The following is a 21,142-nucleotide window of genomic DNA, read 5'->3' as shown; positions in this document are numbered from 1 at the left end:
TAGGGAAAAAAAACATCCTGAGTGAGGTAACTCAAAACCAGAAAAACAAATATGTAGATACCAGACATAAAACAAAAGATACCCAGCCTACAATCCACAACCCCAGAGTAACTAAAACCCTCTTCCAGAAACAGATGGAAGCAGATGCAGAAATCCACAACTAACCAATGGGCCAAGCTCCTGGAGTACAATGGAAGTGAGGGACAAGTGATAATATGAACAAAGGAGTCCAGATCACAATGGGGAAACCCACAGAAACAGCTGACCTAAGCTAGTGAGAGATCACTGGCTCATGTCTGACAAATGGCAAATCTGCATAAGACAGAACTAGACTCCCTTAATATAGGTGGCAATGGTGTGAATGGGACAATATAGGAGGCCACAGTGGGTCAAAGATCTAACACTAACACACAAACTGACTTAGTGGAGCCCATTCTATATGAAGAGATACCTTGCTCAGCCTAGACACAGGGGTGTGGAAGTAGAGAGGTGCCTTGGTCCTGCCTCAACTAGATGATGGTACAGAGTTAGTAGACTTCCTAGGGGAGGCCTTACCCTCCCAAGGAGCAGATGGGAGGTGGGGGAGGGGAACAGGGGTGGAGGAAGCAGGAGGAAAGGAGGGAGAGGAAACTGGGATTGGAATGTAATAAATAAATTAATAAAAAGGTGTTAGTTGGGAGGACTGGGCAGTCCTTGGGGCCTCTGGTAGTGAATCAGTATTTATCCCTAGTATACGAATGGATTTTGGGAGCCCATTCCACATAGAGAGATACACCGTCAGCCTAGACATGTGGGGGAGGACCTGGGCCCTGCTCCAAATGATATGATAGACTTTGAAGACTTCCCATGGAAGGTCTCACCCTCTCTGGGGAGCAGAAAGGGGATGGGATGGGGGTTGGGGAGGGACAGGGGAGGGTGTGGGAAATAGGATTGACATGTAAAACAAGTTTGTTTCAAATTTAAATTTTAAAAAAGTATTTTAAAAAAGGCAATTCTGAAAGCTTAGAAAAGAAAATGAAACCGAGAAAAGCTGTCAAAAGAGAAAAAAATTAAAAGAGAAAATAGGCAGCCAAAAAAAAAAAAAAAAAAAGAAGTTAGGAGCACTTGTTGCTCTTGAAGAGGACCCAGGTTCTCAGGGCCAACATATGGCAGCACAAAAATGTCTGCAATTCCAGTTCCAGAAGATCCAAAGCCCTCTTCAAGTCTCCAAGGATAGATACTGCATGCATGTGGTACACACACACATATACAGGCCAAATATCCATGCACATAAAATAAAATCTTTTTAAAAAGATGAGTGTAAGACAAAGGCCTGAGTCACTACAGGCCTGTTGTCAATATAGAAGTTTTGAAGAGATCTCCACACTCACTACAGGCCACCGACTCCCTCCTATAAACAGACAGCAAGGAGCATTCCAGATGCTGTTACAGACATACACATGTGATGCAGGAAATGCAAAGGGAGAAGCCATCAACGCACAAGCATGCCAGGATTAAAGGGATAAGCAGGAAATGGCTGAGTGCTCAAAGAACTTCAGAAAGTTCCACATGGCTAGGGCATAAAGAGACATGATGTTGTGAATCATGTAATGTAAGGATTATATGTAATCCTAGCACATTGGAGGTATAGGCAGGAGGATCGGGAGTTCAAAGCCAGACTCAGCCACACAACAAGTTCAAGGCTCACTTGAGGATGGGGATATGAGAGAAAATACATTCAACATACACTATGTGCATGTAAAAAAGCTTGAAAAGATAAATTAAAACAGTAGAAATGAAAAAAGAATTTCACTGGCCAATTTATATACTTTTTATATATTAACAGACCAGATATAACATATACCATATAAAACAGAGCACTTGAGGCTCAGCAGCACAGAGAAACCCTGTCTTGAAAAACCAAAGGAGAGAAAAAGTAAGGGAAAACTTGTCATTCTTGTAGAAAAGCCAGTTCTAGTTTCTGGCAGCTAACAAACCCTAGTTCTAGGGAATTTGATGCTTTCTTCTCCTGTCAAAGGCCATCAGGCACCCATGTACAGTCACACCTAGCTTTTAATGTGGGTGTTGAGGATCAAATCAGGATGTTTGTTGCCCACTGAGCCATCTCCCCAGCCTGATCACCCAATCTTAAAAAACAAAAAGTAACAATGGACCAAATAAGCTTAGGTCGGGATAAAACAAAGCAAGTGTCCTGGTTTTTCTTTGGAAATGGAGTCCCAAGAGTCTGGAGGATCCAGAAAAGGAACAGGTAATAGAAAAAAATTAATACCTAACATTCTGCTGATAGTAAAAGACAGAAAACCTTCCCTCCAGTTCACAAACCCAGCAGAATACCTAAAACACAATGGGAGACTGGGCCTCTGTGCTCCTCCTACCTGAATCTCCAGCAGCAGAGCTGCCTTTAGCACATCCAGATTTAATGTTACAAAAGCTATGCTTTACAATTAAACAAGAATATTCAAAAGACCTGCTTCTTAGGGTATAGTGGTATATGCATGTAGTCCCAGTATTTGGGATGCTGAGACAAGAGGATAGCTTAAACCAAGAACTTCAAGATGAGCATAAACACAGTAAGACATTAAGACTTCATCTCTTTTAAGGAAGAAAAATAACAACAAACAAACAAAAGACCCAGTTTAAGCAAAGTTTAACAGAGCTACTACTGTGGACTGGTTGATCTTTTCATATTATATACTCTAAAATGAATATAAGTTTCAGCTTAGAGCTGTGGGTATAGCTCAGTAGCAGAGGGCTTATTTGGAATACACAAGGCCCTGGGTTTGATCCCTCATACTCACACATATATACACAAGTTTCAAAGCAAGCACTTCCTTTTCTTTGCTTTTTGTTGTTGCTATTGTTGTTACTCTTTGTTTGTTTGTTCAAGACAGGGTTTTTCTGTGTAGCCCTGACTATCCTGGAACTCAATCTATAGACCAATCTGGCCTCAAATTCAGAGATCTGCCTGCCTCTGTCTCCTGAGTACTGGGATTAAAGGCTTAAGCACTTCTTTTGCCAACAGAAAGGTTATTACAGAGTTCTATAGAATGGCTTTTTGCTGAAAGTACTAAGAGGACTACTAAGAAGAATAAAACAACAGGCTTCTTCCAGCTTCTTGCTACTCAGAGACAAATATTTCCTATAAACTATAAGTAATACTTCTAGGCTTTACAAGTCATTGGATCTTCTTCAACTGTACAACCATGAGCAATATGCAAAACAAAATGGGTGGGCTGTGTTACAATAAAGCTTTATTTACAAAAGCAAGCGAGGAGCCACATTCAGTTTGATAAGCCCTGTAGAAAATGATTTAGTACCTGACTTTCAAAACTAAGCTCACACCTTCACAAAAAGAAACCTTACTACATGTTACCCCATCTAAGGTATAACACCCATCTTATGTCAAAAACCTGGATAAGAGCTGTCGATATACCTCAATGGCAGAGTTGCCTTGCATATACCCTTAAGGCCCTAGGTACAATTCCCAGCACTGAAAAAAAAAAAACCAATACACAAAAGTTTTACCCAGAAATGGAATCTTCTTTGTCCTTGCCCAAGAAATTGCCTGAAGTTTTCCCAAGGTTCCTCGGATTCCAAAGCCTCCCGGCACAAGAATACCACTGAAATTAACACAAGATGAAAGTAAAGTTGACGATCCACCATCTTTAAAGTACTTTTAATTATTAGTTACTCTGTGGGGGGGGGGGTCCAGGCGTGTCTGGGACAAGTACATGTCACAGTGAGTATGTGAAGGTCAGAGGACATCTTGTAACAGTTGGTTCTCTCCTTCCACTGTGTAGGTGCCAAGGATCGAACTCAAGCTATCAGGCTTGGCAGCAAGAACTTTTACCTTCTAAGCCCTCTCACCAACCCACATTACTTTTATTTTTAAAACTTGTGTTTTCATCAATGCTTGGCACAATCATTAGTAAATGTCTGGAGTCTACTTTTAGAATAGATTACAAAAATATACATCTTTGAAGCACAACCTTATGAAGACTTATCACAGTTTCTCACAACTGCCTTTAATATATATTTTCTGATAGGTCTTGGTGGATTCTAAGACAGCAACTGAGAAATTGCACTCAATAAAAAATGCAGACAGCCAGTCATGATAGTACATACCTATTAACCCAACACTCAGAAGGTAGATGCAAGAGAATTGTTACAAGTTCCAGGCTGGTTGACTGTGGCTAAACATCAAGAGCCTGCCCCAGTAAATCAAAAAAAAAAAAAAAAAAAAAAAAAAAAAGAAAAAAAAGGAAAAGAAAAACAAAAAACAAAGACTACACTAAGGACTATGTGTGATGATATATATTTGTAATACCAGACTCCAGAGGCTGAGACGGGAGGGTTCAGAGTTCTAGGCCAGCCTGGACTACATAATGAGATCTGTCTAAGAATATAAAATAAAAGAATTTTCCAGGCAATAATAGCACATGCCTTTAATCCCAGCACTTGGGAGGCAGAGGCAGGCAGCCTGGTCTACAGAACAAGTTCCAAGACAGCCAGGGCTATTATACAAAGAAACCCTGTCTGGAAAAACAAAGCAAAAATAATAAATAAAAAGAAAGAAAAATAATTATGCTGAGGGCTGGTAGAAAAGGAAAAAGAGAGAAACATGAATGAATAAACAAATGAGTAAAAATAGGTCAGGGAGGGATGACACACACTTGTAATTCCAGCTCTAGGGAGGCAGGGGCAGAGGGATCTATGTGACTTTGAGGCCAGCCCTGTCTTCAGAGTAAGTGCCAGAACAGCCAGTACTATACACAGAGAAACCCTCTCTTGGAAAAAAATGAATAAAAATAAAAATAGGTTAAAGTCCTTTTGTTGTCCTTAAATTTTTGAGATAGAAACTCATAGAGTGCAGACCAGCCCCCAAACTCACTCTATAGACAAGACTAAACTTGAACTCTGGACCCTCCTACCTCATCCTCCCAAATGTTGGGATTATAGGTATGTACCATCACTCCTAGGTGGGTTCAAACTACTATATAAACTTTCGGCCCTCTTACATCATCAGAAAGAGTTAAACTGGGAAAAGCACCCTATGGCTCCAATGGCCAATTAAGTAACAGTGAATGAAAAGGTCCTGGCTAGAGCAAACACTCAAGCTAAAAATCAATAGTTCAGATCTATGTGGGTTTGAGGCCAGATTGGTCTACAGAGCGAGTACCAGGATAGCCAGGACTGTTACACAGAGAAACCCTGTCTCAAAAAAAAAAAAAAAAAAATAGTTCAAGGGAAAAACCAGGAAGGTCATGGTAACCTCAAAATACAGTGCTGCCCCAGGGTTCTCTCAATTACTTACAGAAAGAAAGAAGGGAAGGGAGAACTAGAGCATGTGAAGGGCTGGAGATACAGCTCAGTTGTTAGAGTGCTTATCTAACAAGCCAACCCCAAAGCCCCATAAACCAGGCATGATGGTGCATGCCTGTAAACCCAAACCTAGGTTGAAACAGGAAGATCAGGAGTTCAAGGTCATCCCAAGCTCCACAGTCTCCAAGTCATCTTGGGCTACACAGACATTATATCAGCAATTAATTAATTAAAATGAAAATAAATTAGTAAACGTATGGAATTTTACATATATAGTAGTCATAACTACATCTTTCAGGAAAATCAGCACCCTTTCCATCTAATGCAGTCTCCCCACCCTCTCCAAATAAAACCATTTCTACTGCCCATGTCACCTGAGTTCAAATGGCAGACCTGAATGCAATGTGGCATGAATGCTGCACAACACCTGCAAAGACCACAAGGACTCCTAACTACAAATGTGCAAAATATTAGCAACTATAACAAGTGGAATAATTACAGAGAAAGCACAATGACAATGTCTTCCTCATGTGGACAGTCCCTGGTACTCACTCGGCCAAGCACAACTTCTGCCAAGCTTCATGGAATTTCACAGGATCCTCAGCTTTGGTGACTGGTTCCAGATCAATGGAGTCTATATACTAAAAAACAAAACAACATCAAAAATCCAACAAGTTAAATGAAAATTTAGGAAAAAAATAAACACTCAAAATACTGCATCTATCTCTCACAGTTATTCAATAACTAGGGACTAGCCAAGCTTAGTAGTAGCTCATGAGGCCTCACTCTTCCTGAAAGATCTTATAAGGTACAGAGTAAATTTGAGGCCAGATTGGACAAATTGGCAAAGCTCTATCTCAAAATATAAAATTAAGAGGGTTAGTAATACAGCTTAGTGATTCAGCATTTGCCTAGTATGCTCCTTTGGGAATTTATAAATTGTGTTTATTTGTTTTGCAGTGCTCAGGAAGGAACTTACCATGCTAAGTAAGCACTCCAGCACTGAGCCACATCACCAACTGTGATGGTTTGAAGGAGAATGCCCCCTCATAGGCACATATGTTTGAATGCTTGGTCCCTAGTTAATGGAACTATTTGAGAATTAGGGAAGTGTGATCTTACTAGAAGAGGTGTGTCACTGGGGATGGGCTTTAAGGCTTCAGAAGCCCATGGAGGACCAGTGTTCCTCTCTCTGCCTGCAACTTGTGGATAAGATGTAAGCTCACAGTACTTCTCCAGCACCAAGCCTGCCTGCCTACTGCCATGCTCCTGCCATGACAATAATGGACTAACCCTCTGAAAATGTAAGCAAGCCACCAATTCAAAAAATAATTGCCTTGGCCATGGTGTTTCTTCACAACATCAGAACAGTAAATTGTGTTTACTTGTTTTGCAGCGCCCGGGATGGAACCCAGGGCCTTGATCGTGCTAAGTAATCACTCCAGCACTGAGCCAGAACCCAGCCCAATTTGCCTCTATAGAATGTAAAATACTGGAGTCATAAAACTATCTAGAAGAGGTCTTGGTTCAGCAGGTAAGAGCAGGAACCCAGTAGTGGGTTCCCAGCACTTATATCAAATGGCTCACAAACACCTATATCTCCAGCTCCAGGGAGATCCAATGCCTCTGGCCTCCCTCGTGCACTTGCACTCACATGTACAAGCCCACACATAGACATAGTTACACATACAAATAACTAAAAATAAAATAGAGGGCTAGAAGATCAGGCTGGGACTCACCATCAGATTCAACTTGTGGTTGATGGCCAAGGCTGAGTGTTCCAGTGCTTTGAACACAGAGGCATAGCAGTCCCTGAGTTTGGTGTATTTACCAACCAGGGCTATGGAGCATATTTTCTGCAGTCTTTCATACCTGAGAGGGGAAACAAGCTCAAAGTCCATATGTATACTATGAAAGATCACAAGCAACAATGCAGCCACCACTCTTATTCCAAGGTACTCTTCAGAACCTTAGGAACAGGCAAGACACTCTTTATCTGACACAAACCTCTCCTCCAACATGCCAAACTCTGGTCACCAAACAGATTTCAAAAGAATAAGAAAGCTAGGGAGATGGCTCCGTGGGTGAATCACTTGACACATAAAGATGAGGGCCTGAATTATTATCTCTGAAACCATGTAAAAGAGTAGGTGTGGCTTTCCGGGTGGTGGTGGCACAAGCCTTTAATCCCAGCACTAGGGAGACAGAGGCAGGTGAATCCCAGCATTCCTACATTCCTATGAGGAGATAGGAGGTAGAGACAAGAGACTCCCTGGAAATCGTTCTCTGTTACCGCATGTACATGCTAGCACAAATGCACACATGCACACACACCCACACACATAAAGATTTAAAAAAAAATCTTTAGAATTCCCAAGAAGCCTCAATGTTGGCTTATATAAGCAGGTATAAGGTATAGATATAAATCTCAGAGTTGATCAGAGGAAAACTTAAAAGCATCAAAACAAAAAATTAAAAAGCTATTTCATAAACACTGAGCTGTTCATAAATTAGTTTATAAGGTAACATTATGTAAGAAAATGCAATGTACTTGTCAACAGGAAACATCCCAGTATGTTTGTAAGGTGACATCGTATAAGAAAATGCATTCAAAGTTGTCTACATTTAAAACTGTCACATTCTCAACTGGAGCACTAAAGTCTGGTTATTTGTGACATGTCTGAAGAATAGCACTAAGAACTATTTACAGTATTACAAGACATTTAGATCATTTTAATGAGAAAATTCCATTCTACAAAAGACACTCAATCACATCTCACAATTTCAGAGACAATTTTCAGCGTTGCTTTTATTAGGAAACGTGTTCAGAGAACATGAAAAACATGGTGATCGGATCTTAGGTATGGAGATGATGTTGTAGAGCTTTGAAGCAAGGTCTTGGCCCAAACATAGAGGTAAAAATGTTACCATAAGGAGGTAGCCCTCTTTCATATCTTCATCTGCATTGTGGGCAAAAAAAAAGTATCAAAAACAGACTGGGGGTGGGGATATGACTTAGTGGATGATACACTTGAACTCATGTAAGTGCATGATGGGTATAGTGTAATCCCAGGGCAAGAGAGGTATAGAGGGGTTCCTCAGGGCAAACTGGCTAGTCAGACTAACTGAAGCAGCAAGCTCCAGAATCAGGAAGAGACCTATCTCAATATATAAAGTGGAGATAGTGAGGAAAATACCAGATGTCAACCCTGGACCTCCACCTTACATACACACAATTTTTTTTTGCACACGTGCAAAATTGCATACATATATGCAAAAACAAAAACAGGCTAGGCAGCAGGATGTAGCTAAGTTGGTAGAATGCCTGCCTAGCATGCTGGAAGCCCTTGGTTTGATTATCCTCAACACCATGTAGAAATGGCCATGGTGACAACACAGCTCTCATCAATCCTAGCACTGAGGAAGTGAAAACAAGACAATCAGAAAGAAGTTCAAGGTCATCCTCAGCTACAAAATGAATTCGAGGATATCCTAGGATACATGAGGTCTCATCTCAAAAATAAAAATAAGCCAGATGTGGTAGCACACAGGAGGCAAAGGCAGGCAGAGGTCGCTATGAGTTTGAGTCCTCCCCTGGTCACATTCTCAACTCGGAACTTGTTCCAAGTTAGTTGGGCTACACAGTGATGCATTGCCTCAAAAACATAAAATAAATTAAAAACACAAAAACAAAATCTAGGCTGGGTAAAGAAAGAAAAGCTAAGAAACTAAAAGTAAAAGGGAAGTTAAGACTTCCCAGAAAAATTAATAAATGAAAAACCCAAGGGAAGACTGTCAAGCCTTTAACTCTGCTTAATTTTATCTTGCTCTGTAGAATTCACAGCTGTGTGTAGCCAGAAGTGGTAAAGCAACTGCCTAGATGCATGCGACCCTGGGTTCAATCCCCAATATCACAAAATGATTATGATGATGATGATGATTTTTATTGATTATAATGGTGATGATGAATTCCTGGTAACAGAAAGCAAGTTAATCTCAAGCCACATATCAGAGATGCCACCAGGAGCAGATACTTTGTCCCAAAGTACGGTCACCTATGTGATAATTGCAGCTGCCAGTGTACAAGGAGTTAGCTGGGCCTCACTTTTTCTCCCCACAAAGAGGAAAGGACATGGCTTTGACCCAAAAGAAGGCACACTAGAGGCAATTATTGGTTCCTCCTTCTATTCACTCATGTCTAGACTTCCTTGACACAGAAGTCACATAGTGATAGATAGGACAGGTGAGTACATGAGCCAAACATCCCAGGGAGGGGGCTGCTGTGCTGGATGGCTGATGTTCTAGCCCATCCCTTATATTCACTTTCTCTGTAAACTTTCACTTCCAAGACTGACCAAATGTCCACCTCACATGATTAACACACACCTATCACAGATGTGCGAGGCAGGCTTCTGACATTGCTGTGAGCTGTTGGCAAATGAGAAGGAGTCTACTTCACAGGCTCACACATCACAGATAGGTCCCAAAATGGGATCGGGTATCTCATTTCAGCTTGGGGTCCCATAAAAGAACATAGCCACTTTAACAAGACTCCTGGCTTCTGAGTGGCAGAGCTTCCAGCTCAACCCTCTCACTGACTCCTTACATGGCTCTACAGACTACAATGAACGGGTGGCCATTCCACATTACAGTTACCAATAAACCAGCATCACTGCCAACATGATACAGATACTGCAATCTCCATTTACTGTGAAGATTGTGGTGAGCTGAATGGGTCCCCACCAGGATGGAGATACACCTCACGCATTATGGCTTGTATGCTTGAAGGTTCAATCCTCAGAGGGAAGAAAAAAACATTCTCTAGACATGGAAGCTCATGCCTTTAAACCCCCAAGAACCTTATAAACTGGGTGTAACCGCATATACTTTAAATCACAGCACTCAGAATACAGTGACAGAGAGACCTCTGAGTTTGAGGCCACCCTGAATTATAGAATGAGTTCCACAACAGTCAGGGATACAAAAAGTAACACTGTCTTGGGGGAAAGAAAAAAAAAAACAACAACAAAAATGAACTTATAAAAGTAGCCTTGTCTTTGCTGATACAATTAAAGATCTGGGGGAAAGAAAGAGTATGAACTCCTATAACACTGTCTTTCAACTGGTGTGCAAGGTTGCATATGCACAAAATAAAATGAATGTAATTTTAAAATAAGAATTTTTAAAAATATATGACTATTGGATGGGAGCTGGGAATGGTGGTGGATACCTATATAACCCCAGCACTCTGGAGGAAGAGCAAAAGTTCAAGGCCAAACCAAACACGCAACAAATCACTGCCAGATGGAATGGTAATAGCAGAGCCAAACTTCCCATTGAAATGACCCTCTTTAGGAAATGTTAGCTAGACATTAAATAAAACAAAAACTCTGCAACACTTACAACTATAAATTAGGCTAGCAGCGTGGTTCAGCAACAGAGCACTTGCCTAACATATGCACAAGGCCCTGAGTTCTGGCCCTAGAACTGAAAAAAGAAAAGGAAGGGGTGGGGTTAATATTCAGTAAATAAAAAATAAGTTAATGTATAAATCAAAATACTTCCAGAATTAAAAACAGTCCTTTGAGCTGGGCAGTGGTGGCACAAGCCTTTAATCCCAGCACACAGGAGGCAGATACAGGCAGATCTCTGTGAGTTCAGAATCCAAATACCTTTAACTCACTTGGGTTTAAGTACAGAAAAATCAACAGCTCCAAAAATCTTCCAAGAACACAGAGAAATACTCTTAACAACAGATTTAGATAATCCATACCAGAACATACATATACAAAATTATAAACAGGACATACTGACCCTTTAAAGTAGGTTTTACTTCTACCTACAAACCCAAGAATAATTAAACCTTATGTAAAGAGGTCAGGATAATAGATCAGTCAGGAAAGAACTTGCCACAAAAACATGAGAAACTCAGTTCACATCCACATAAAGTCAGATGCTGTAGTATGTTCATCTGTATTGCTGTAGTCCTAATTTCCTATGCATTTATAAAGACTGAGAAAGTTTGGAAAGAACTGGGAGAGGTTTTTTAGAAGTCCTATATATGTTTAAAATTTTTACATAAATAATTCCTTTCACATACCTGTCAGCCATGGCTTTCCACTTGAAAAGCAAATTACTGGAACAATCACTGATGGGCAGGTCCAATCTCTCTTTAAAATATTTAGCCACACCTTGCTCCTCCAAAAGAAGAGGCACTCGGTAGATGGAAGAAACATCATGGATACAGATGACCTGATTAATGATAATAAAACATCTCTCTTAATACACCACTGGAATAAGACAAACCTCAAGAAACAGTTTATATGAAAATAAGAAAACCAAGAAAGCTACATGTTGGGGCACAGGCCTAATTGCAGCTCCCCAGGAAGCTGAGGCAAGAGGACCATAAGAAATTCAAGGCTAGCCTCAGATATACAGCAAAATACAACTTCAGAAAGAAAGGGAAGGAGAGAGGGAGCAGTGATGTTTAGTTTTAATTGTCAACTTGATACAATACAATCTACCTGCGGTCTCAAATAGCAACTGTCTAAATCAAATTGGCCTTTGAGCATGTCTCTATCAGGGATTTACTTTTTAAAGATAAAGGTCTCATTATGCAACCCTGGATGGCTTTGAAATCACTATGCAGAACAGAGCTGATCCCAAATTCACAGAGACCCACTTGCCTCTGCCTCCTGAGTGACGGGATTAAAACATATGCCACCACAACTGGCTTGGAATCAATCAACCAATCTCTCTGTCTCTCTCTCCCTCTCTCCATCCCCCTCTAACCCCTCTCCTCCTCTCTCTCCCTCTCCCCCCTTTCCCTCTCCCTCCTCTTCCTCCCCTCACCCCCTCACCCTCACCCCTTCTCTCTGGTTTTTCAAGACAGGGTTTCTCTGTGAAACAGTCCTGGCTGTCCTGAATTTACTCTGTAGAACAGGCTGACCTTGAACTCATAGAGATCCACCTGCCTCTGCTTCCTGAGTGCTGGAATTAAAGGCGTGAGCCACCACCACCCAGCTTGGCCTGGAATTTCTTAATTTCATTAACTGACATAAGAAGATCCAGCCTAAAACTGGGTGGGACTATTGTCTGGGTTTGGGTCCTAGACCACATAAAAGAAGAGAAAGAGAGCCTAGCAGTAGGCATATATGTATTACTTCATCTCTCACTGTGATACGACTAGCTGCTTCAAATTTCTTTCTCTTTAACCACCCAAAAGTGACTGACTAGAATATAACCTAGAACCACAAGTTTTTTTTTTTTTTAAAAAAAACAAAAACCTTTTCCCCTAAACTGTTTCTGGCACAGGAACAGATAGGAAACCCTGACAGCTCAGTTGGTAGACTGCCTGCTTAGCATGCATGAGGATCTTGGGTTTGACTATCAGCACCACATAAAACCAAGCATGGTGGCACACACCAGTGATCTGAACAGTTGAAAAGAACAGGAGGATCAGAAGTTTAAGATCATCCTCAGCTACACAGTAAGGTCAATGTTAGACTAGATTACATTTTTAAAAAATAATAATCAAAAAAGAAAGAACTGAGAGTTGACGAGATGACCCAACTAGCCACTGATCCTGACAAGCTGAGTTCCATTCCCGGGATCGACATGGTAGAAGGAGAACTGGCTCTCCAGGAGTATCCTCTGACCTCCACACTCAGGAATATACATATACACACAATAAATAAATGCTACATGGTTTTTCTTTTAAAAAAAGAAAAAGAAAGAAAGAAAGGGTTTGGGGATTTAGCTCAGTGGTAGAGCAATTGCCTAGTAAGCATGAAGTCCTGGGTTTATTCCTCAGCTCTGAAGAGGAAAAAAAGACCAACAAAATGAATGAATATGGGCTGGAGAGATGGCCTTGGTTTGATTCTTAGCACCCATAAGGTAGCTCAAAACCATCACTGTGATAGTTTGAATAAGAATAGCCCTTATAGATTCAAATATTTGAAATCTTAGTTACCAGGCAGTGGAACTGTTTGAAAAGATTAGAAGGATTAGGCCTTGCAGGAGTAGGTGTGGCTCTGTTGGAGGAAGCATATCACTGAAGGTGGGCTTTGAGATTTTAAAAACCCATGCCAGGCCCAGTCAGTCTGTCTGTCTCTCTCTCTCTCTCTCTCTCTCTCTCTCTCTCTCTCTCTCTCTCTCTCTCTGCCTATGGATCAGGATATAGCTCTAAGCTATTGCTCCAGTGTCTGCCTGCATGCCACCATGCTCCCCAACATGATGACAACAGACTAAACCTCAAACTGTAAGCCAGCCCCTAATCAAATGCCCTGTCTTACGAGAATTGCCTTGGTTAGCCAAGAGTGGTGGCACACGTTTTTAATCCCAGCACTCAGGAAGCAGAGGCATGGGGATCTCTTGGAGTTCAAGGCTAGCCTGGTCTAAAAAAGTGAGTTCCAAAATAGCCAGGGCTATTACACAGAGAAACCCTGTCTCAAAAACAAACAAAAAATACAAAAAAAACAAACAAACAAAAAGAGGAATTGGCTTGGTCATGGTGTCTTTTCACAGCAATAGAATAGTGAATAAGACAATCACTAACTCCAGTTCCAGGAGATTCAACAACTTCAACTTCTTCTGACCTCTGCAGGCACCAGGCATGGATATGGTACACAAACATACATTCATGCAAAGAACTCACACATAAAATAAATCACTCTTTTTAAAAAAATCAAAAGGAAGAAAGGAAGAAAGAAAAAGAAAACCCAGTAAACTAAACAAGAGTCAGAAATAGCACAAGATTAGTTTAACTATAAAAGCTCTGAGTTCATTATCATACCCCCAAAGAATAATTATATAGTATAATAAAATATACAGATAAAATAGTATATTATATATGTATATACATGAGAGACAGAAATATATATATATATATATATATATATATATATATATATATTGCTTCCACATCAGCAGATTAAACCAAATATGGATCAAAAACATTCATGTACTATACATGTTCATTCCACTTTTCCATGGACAATACCATATATTGTTTACATCATTTTGACATTGTACTGGGTGTAAGTCATCTAAAGATACAATATTCAGGAGGATGTTCAGGTTATATACAAGTACTACACCTGTGTCATTTTTTACATTTCTTGAGAGGGAGAGGGCACACAAGCATGGATGACATATGTGTGGAGGTCTGAGGACAGCGTGCAGGAGTTGGTTCCTTTCCTTCCACCATTATGGGTCATAAGAACTGAACTCAGATTGTGATGCTTAGCAGAAAGCACCCAGCCCTGCACCATTGTCTTTTAGGGACTTGAGCACTAGAGGAATCTGATATTCCTGTGGAGTCCTAGAATAACCAATCCCTTGCAGATCATGAGAGAGGAATGTACATGCCCCAGTTCCTGGCACAACGCTTCAAAACCCTCTCACATTTCCTCAGTGAAGCAAGTGTCGTTATTATGCAACTGAGATGATTCCTGGTGGTCCTGAGAAAACTTCCAAATGGTCACCAAAAAAACCAACTCAGTGATTAAAGGACTACCAACTAATATCTGGGGAGGGGAAGGAGGCTGGGGACTGAGTTCAAACACATGGCCAAACAGTCCACTAACCATGCCATACAAATAGTTAAATAAAAACTCTGGACAAAGAGCTGGAGAAATGGCTCAATGGTTAAGAGCACTGGCTTCTCTTCCAGAGGACCTGGGTTCAATTTCAAGTAACCACATGGCAATTCATAACCATCATGTAACTCTAGTCCCAGGGTCTCTGAGAGACCAGGCACACACATGGTACACAGGCATACATACAAAGAAAACATCTCAACACATGAATGAATGAATGAATGAATGAATGAATGAATGAATGAATGAATGAATGAATGAATGAGCACCTCTGGAGAAGCCAGGTGTGGTGATGCACACCTTTAATCTCAGCATGCAGGAGGCAGAAGTAGCCCTGGTCTAGTTTGAGGCCAGACAGGGCTAAATGAGACCCTGCTTGGTTTATTAGGGTTTAGTTTTTCTGTTTTTTAAATACCACAGGTTGGCACAAACATCTAATCCCAGCATTTGGGAAGCAAGAAGATCAAAGTCAGCATCTATTATGTAGGCCAGTCTAGGCTACTGAGACCCTGTTTATATATAAAAGCTGGAGTGGGGGAGCGTGTTTGGCAAAGTAACTAAGCACCAAGCCTAATGACCTGAGTTAGATCCTCCACATAGGCACCATAACACAAAAAGCATACTCTCTCACACAAATGTAATTTAATTTTTTTAAAGCTGGACATAGTCATGCAAGCCTGAAATCTCAGCATTTGCAGGGGAGCTTAAGGCAGAAAGATCAGAAAGAAGCTCAAGTTCACCCTCCTCTATGTAACAAGGTGGAGACCAGCCTGAACTACAAAAAAAAAAGTCTCAAAAGAATTTAGAAATAAACAAGTAGTAAACAGACATAGCTTATGTGTACTGCCCAGTGTGGCCTCAGAAGCACCATGCTTAGATGGGCCTTGTCTGTACAGGTGTGTATGAGATTGTTATCCCTGCTGCTGTAGTTGCTTTCACCTGATATCTGCCACATTGTTCCCTGTCCCCTTCTCTCGGGTAAATTTACATGGGCACATTGACCATAGGGAAATTAATAACATCTATTAAAAGACTGCCTTTAAGCTGTGGGTGTTTTTCACTTAACCTGATGGCTTTTAACATTCTCTCCATAACATGAGACGTTACATGGAGGCATTTAAGAATCTACCAAATCTTAAATAAACGCCAAAAATGTTCTGCCAACTCCAGGTTCAATTTTCCCAATACCACAACTATAAAATCAATGAGTTCTTCATTGGTTTGAATATTGCCAACTTGCTACTCAGGCTATAGTGCATTACTGTGCATGTACCAGGGGAGTTACAAGTGCCAAGATGTCACCAACATGTGCCTCCATCCCAATTACTAATCAAACTCAATCTCAAGAGGGTTGCAGCTCAGTGTTGGAGGACTTTTCTAGTATCGCCAATACCAAAGGGAAAAAAGCAGCAGGCATGGTGGTGGATTCCTATAATCTCAGTACTTGTGAGACAGAGGCAAGAGAATCAGTTTCAGTCCAGTCTGGGCTACATGACAACCATTCCTGGGAGGAAAATAAAAACTACCTAAATCTCAAGCCAAGAACGCTACCACCCACCTGTTATCTCAGCACTCAGGAGGCTGAGGCAGGAGGATCTTGAGATTAAGGCCATCATGGACTAGACTATGAAGACCTTGACTCAAAAGTGTGGAGGGGCTCAACAGCTGTTGTTCTTCCAGAGGACCCAAATTTGGTCCCCAGGACCTGAATGGAACTGTCTGTAACTCCAGTCTCAGAAGATCTTATACCTTCTTCTAGCCTTTCTGAACACCAGGGACCTACTTGGTATAAATACTTACATACAGGCAGACAAGCATTCAGACACATTAAAAAATCCATTGAATCTATAGGCAACTGCAACTTCCACAAGCAGAAAGCATGGCGTTATTTACTCATTCACCATGCTATGACACACATGATAAGAAGCTGGAGGATCGGGAGTTCAAAGTCATCCTTGGTTATACAGAGAGCTTGAAGCCAGCCTGAGCCACAAGAAACCTTGTCTTGAAAAAGAAAAGAAAAAGAAAACCAAGACTGAATCACTGGGGTTGAAGAGAGAGCTCAGTAGTCAGGAGTACTTACAGTTCTTGCAGAGGTTGAGAGTTAGATTATCAACACCCACATCAGATAGCTCAAAAACACTTGCAACTCCAGCTCCAGGGGATCCAACATGCCCAACCTCTTTGGGCAACTGTACTCACTCATACAAACCCACACACATATAATAAATATAAATCTTAAAAATAAAAGAGACTTGGATCATTGTTACAGGTCTTAGACTCCACAACGCCACAGTGGGAACTCCACCTTCGTTCTCTGAGCTTTCAGCAATCCAACGCAAAATGTTTCGTCTTTTTCTATTCTAGAAACCAGGCTGCATTTGCTTAATCCACATGCAAAGCACTGTCTACCAAGAGGAAGGGTACACAAAACGACTGAATCAAAACAATGTAGCCCAGACATTAAGAGAACACACAGAGAGTCAAGTCTGCTTTTGAAAGCAGTTCGGGCTTGGAAGTCTCAAACAGAGGACTCTAGCAGCCCACTCCCCAAGCAGATACCCCATTAAGCAACTGTTAGAGAAGCTGTGAAGGGTGTCTAGCAAGCCTCACCCTGTGCCTGAGCTCTAGTCACACCACCCTTTATAAACTATAGCCAACTGCAACCCCTTGTACCTTAGGTTTATTGGGAACAAGAGCTAGAAAGAAAAAGAAAATATAAATGTCAGAATACTCCAGATGGAAGTTCAGCAGAACACAAGGCCAGAGTCTAACTTTTATGGTAATTTATTGAGCAATGAAATCAGCTGGGCTGCTTATGTGATCAGAAACCATAGCATGAATGTCAGCATACTTGTGTGATTTAAGGCGTGTTAAGCTGTACCAGGTACAAAAGAGAACTGAATGAAGCAGTGAGTGTCCCAGCAAAACACAGGATGAAAAAATGCTAAAGAGAAAGCACACAGTTCTCTTGTTACAAGTTTCACTGAGCTAAAATGCTCCCCCAGAGCTTCAAGTAGTGGCTCCTGCCTGTGTTTTCAGCATATAGGATATAGGAGAATCAGGAATTCAAGGTCAGCCTGGCTATGCAAGACCCTGTGGCTCAGGCAGTAAAGGTACTTGCAACATACCCTCACAACTTTATGTTGATTTCTGAAACCAACCTAAAGGTGGGAGAGAATGGATTCCATCCACAGAACTGTCCTCGATTTCCACACATGGGTCAGGGAAGAAGGGTGCATGCTCACACACACACACACACACACAAAATGAATAAATTTTAATCTAAAGGGCACCAAGCACCAACCTGATCAGGGTTCACATGACAAAACATGGAAATCTTCTCCTTCACAGCCATCTCAATGGGTGCGGAACTACGGCAGACAATCTGTGAAAGGCAATTATGCATTGGTCAGTACATGGAAACAGGGCTGATCAATTGTTCAATTCATTGTCCAGAAAATCATTACATTCTTTTTCTTCTACAAGAGACTAGACCAAGGATGAACTTGTTCACTCTGAGCATTCCTCTGTAGCATAAGAAATTGGTCTGACCACTAGCATAAGCACATCTCACTAAGTTCAACAGAAATCTACCAGAAAGAACTCAAAACATCAAAATGTCTCTGGTGAAGAGTTAAAGCTCTGCATGGCTGTCTCGTTAAATAGAAGAAGATGTAGATCAGAAGTTGACAAACTTTCACTAAAGGGTCACACAGAAAACATTTTAGCTTTCCAGGTAAGGCACGCGGGGTCCTCATCAGCTGTGCCAAAACAGCTACAGACTATATGTAAATAAATGAGTAACTGTGTGTCCATAAAGTTATTTATAAAAATAAGTAGCTGTGTGCTTGGCCGTGGTAACCCATGCCTTTCATTCTAGCACTCAGGAGACAAAGGCAGGAGGATCTCTGTGAGTTGAAGGCCAGCCTGGTCTACAAATCAAATTCCAGGACAGCTAGGACTGTTACACAAAGAAACCCTGGCCTGAAAAAACAAAGAGAAGGCAGCTGCTTTTCCCCTAATCTGTCTCCCTCTGACAAGCTGTTCGCTGTAACTGCATATAGGAAACCGCTGTAGGAACACATGAATGCTTCTTAGACTAAAGCTCAGAGTAAAGATAGCCAGTCCTTGAAGGAACGCAGGAAAATCCCAAGGCTTCATATTCACTCCGAAGGAGCCAGGAACCTTATAAATGACAGAGCATTGTATCTTATCTGCTATAAATGGAGCCAATTTAAGGATAAAGAAATACATTTTTCCTGGATGCCAGATACAAAAAGTTTGCTGTCATAGGGGAGGGACAAATAACTCAGATGTTAAAAGATTGAGGTACTGGGGGGAGGGGTTAATAGTTCAAAGGCGGTAGAACACATGTTTAGTATGTGTAAGGCCCTAAATTCCATCCCAAGCACCAAAACCAAAAGAGGAACTAAACCACTGTTAGTGTGTGTTAGATAGAGCCTGTGGCATGGAGGTCCTACTCCAAAAGACTATAGAGACAAACTTACCCATTGTGCTTAACTCACCAGATCTGGAGACAAGCCCAACCCCCTCAGCGAACGGACACTGTTTTGTGTGGGTTTGGTTTTTTGTTCTCCAGTAGCACTCGGCTAAAAAGAAATGGGTCCCCATCAGAACAACTGGACAATTTATGGCTCTTGAATTTCAAATGTAGGTCGCAGAAAACATCAGTGCAAAATTGATCAAAGTTTCTATTCGCATATGTGGAAAACGCACCTGTGGTACAAGGCTGACATGAATATTACAGAAATTCTCTTTTTTTGCTTTAAACTGGAATTGTCGGAATGCTTCCACAAATGCCATTCCTTCGATGTCTCCAATGGTGCCTCCCAGCTGAAGGTGGAAAACAAGATTAAGGCACAAATGACCAAACATTTTCCACAGCACACAAACCAATGAAATTTTCTTGCTTTTTAAGTTAAGCAATTTTTCTTTTTAGACAGGGTCTGGTTTTATAGTTCTGGCTGACCTGGAACTCCCCACACAGACCAGGAAGGCTCTAAAGTTAGAGATCTGCCTGCCTCTGCCTCCCAAGTGCTGGAATTAAAGACATGTACCAAAACAACCAGCTAAATTAAGTAATTATTACTTTTGGGGAGTTTCCTATTGTAGCCCAGGGTGGCCTGGACTGCTACACAGCCCAGACTGGTCTTGAACATGTAACATGAACCACCACACGTGGTTTAGAAATAATTTTGTTTTGTCTTATTTTTATTTTTGAGACAAGATTTCTCTGTGTAGCTCTGGCTATCCTGGAACTTTTCACACTATAAACCAAACTAGCCTTTAACTCAGAGATCCACCTGCCTTCGCCTCACAAAAGCTAGTTTTAAAGGTGTATGCCGCCATCCCCAGCTTTAGAAATTACTTTAATAGAGTGGTAATAAGAACTGAGGTTTAATATTTTCACAAGAACAGTAGTTTATAAATGCTTGAAATCTTACATTATACACTTAAAATGAGTGAAATTTTATGACATTCAACTTCAATATGACTATTAATAAAAAAAATCCTGGTCTGGTGAGACACATCTATAATCCCAGCACTGGGGAAACTGAGGTAGAAATATCACAAGTTCAAGACTAGCCTGGAGTACATACATCCTGTCTCCAAAATAAAATAAAATATCCAGGCATGGTGACCCAATAAAGGCAAGGCAAAACTCAAGGATTGCCTTGAGTTTGAGGCCTGCCTAGGCTAAATAGTGAGTTCCAGGCCAGCTTGGGCTACAGTGAAACTCATTCTCAAAAGAAGAGAGAGAGAGGCTGGAGAGATGGCTGGGTGATTGAAAGCACTGGCTGCTCTTCCAGAGGACCTGGGTTCAACTCCCAGCACCCACATGGCAACTCACAACTACCTGCAATTCAAGTCCTAGAGGTTGCTCTCGTCTGTCCCAAGAGGGGACTACATAGGCATGGTACACAGACATGCATGCAGAGAAAACACCCACATGCATAAAAATAAAAAGATTTTAAAAACATAAAAAAGGAGTGAGACAGAGCCACAGAACTCACACGCAGGTAGAAAGTTCTAAGGGCTGGTAAGATGGCTCAGTGGGTAAAGCGCTTGCCTCCAAGATGGGGGCTACATTGTGAGACAAAAACACACACACAATGTAGCCCTGGCTAGCCTCAAACTAGTAGTGGTCCTTTTGCCTTTGCATTCTGAGTACTGGTATTACAGGTGTGTTCCTTTTA

At 41.2% G+C, this 21,142-nt stretch overlaps 1 protein-coding gene across 3 annotated transcripts in view; it reads right to left on the bottom strand.

Moving 5' to 3' along the window:
• Nucleotides 1–21,142, bottom strand: part of Ctps2 (CTP synthase 2) — a 117,070-nt gene that overhangs the window by 73,854 nt on the left and 22,074 nt on the right. For all 3 annotated transcript variants that reach the window (XM_051178737.1, XM_051178738.1, XM_051178736.1), the window contains exons 5-11: nt 19,662–19,778; nt 19,451–19,534; nt 18,229–18,309; nt 11,423–11,574; nt 7,062–7,194; nt 5,875–5,963; nt 3,526–3,620 (exon numbers count right to left, since the gene is read on the bottom strand). In XM_051178737.1, the coding sequence (XP_051034694.1) occupies nt 3,526–3,620; nt 5,875–5,963; nt 7,062–7,194; nt 11,423–11,574; nt 18,229–18,309; nt 19,451–19,534; nt 19,662–19,778 (751 nt within the window). The remainder of the gene's footprint in view (nt 1–3,525; nt 3,621–5,874; nt 5,964–7,061; nt 7,195–11,422; nt 11,575–18,228; nt 18,310–19,450; nt 19,535–19,661; nt 19,779–21,142) is intronic.

Source organism: Phodopus roborovskii, unplaced genomic scaffold, assembly GCF_943737965.1.
Source record: "Phodopus roborovskii unplaced genomic scaffold, PHOROB, whole genome shotgun sequence".
In the NCBI taxonomy this organism is placed as follows: Eukaryota; Metazoa; Chordata; class Mammalia; order Rodentia; family Cricetidae; genus Phodopus; species Phodopus roborovskii.
This window is presented reverse-complemented; position numbering and strand designations above follow the sequence as displayed.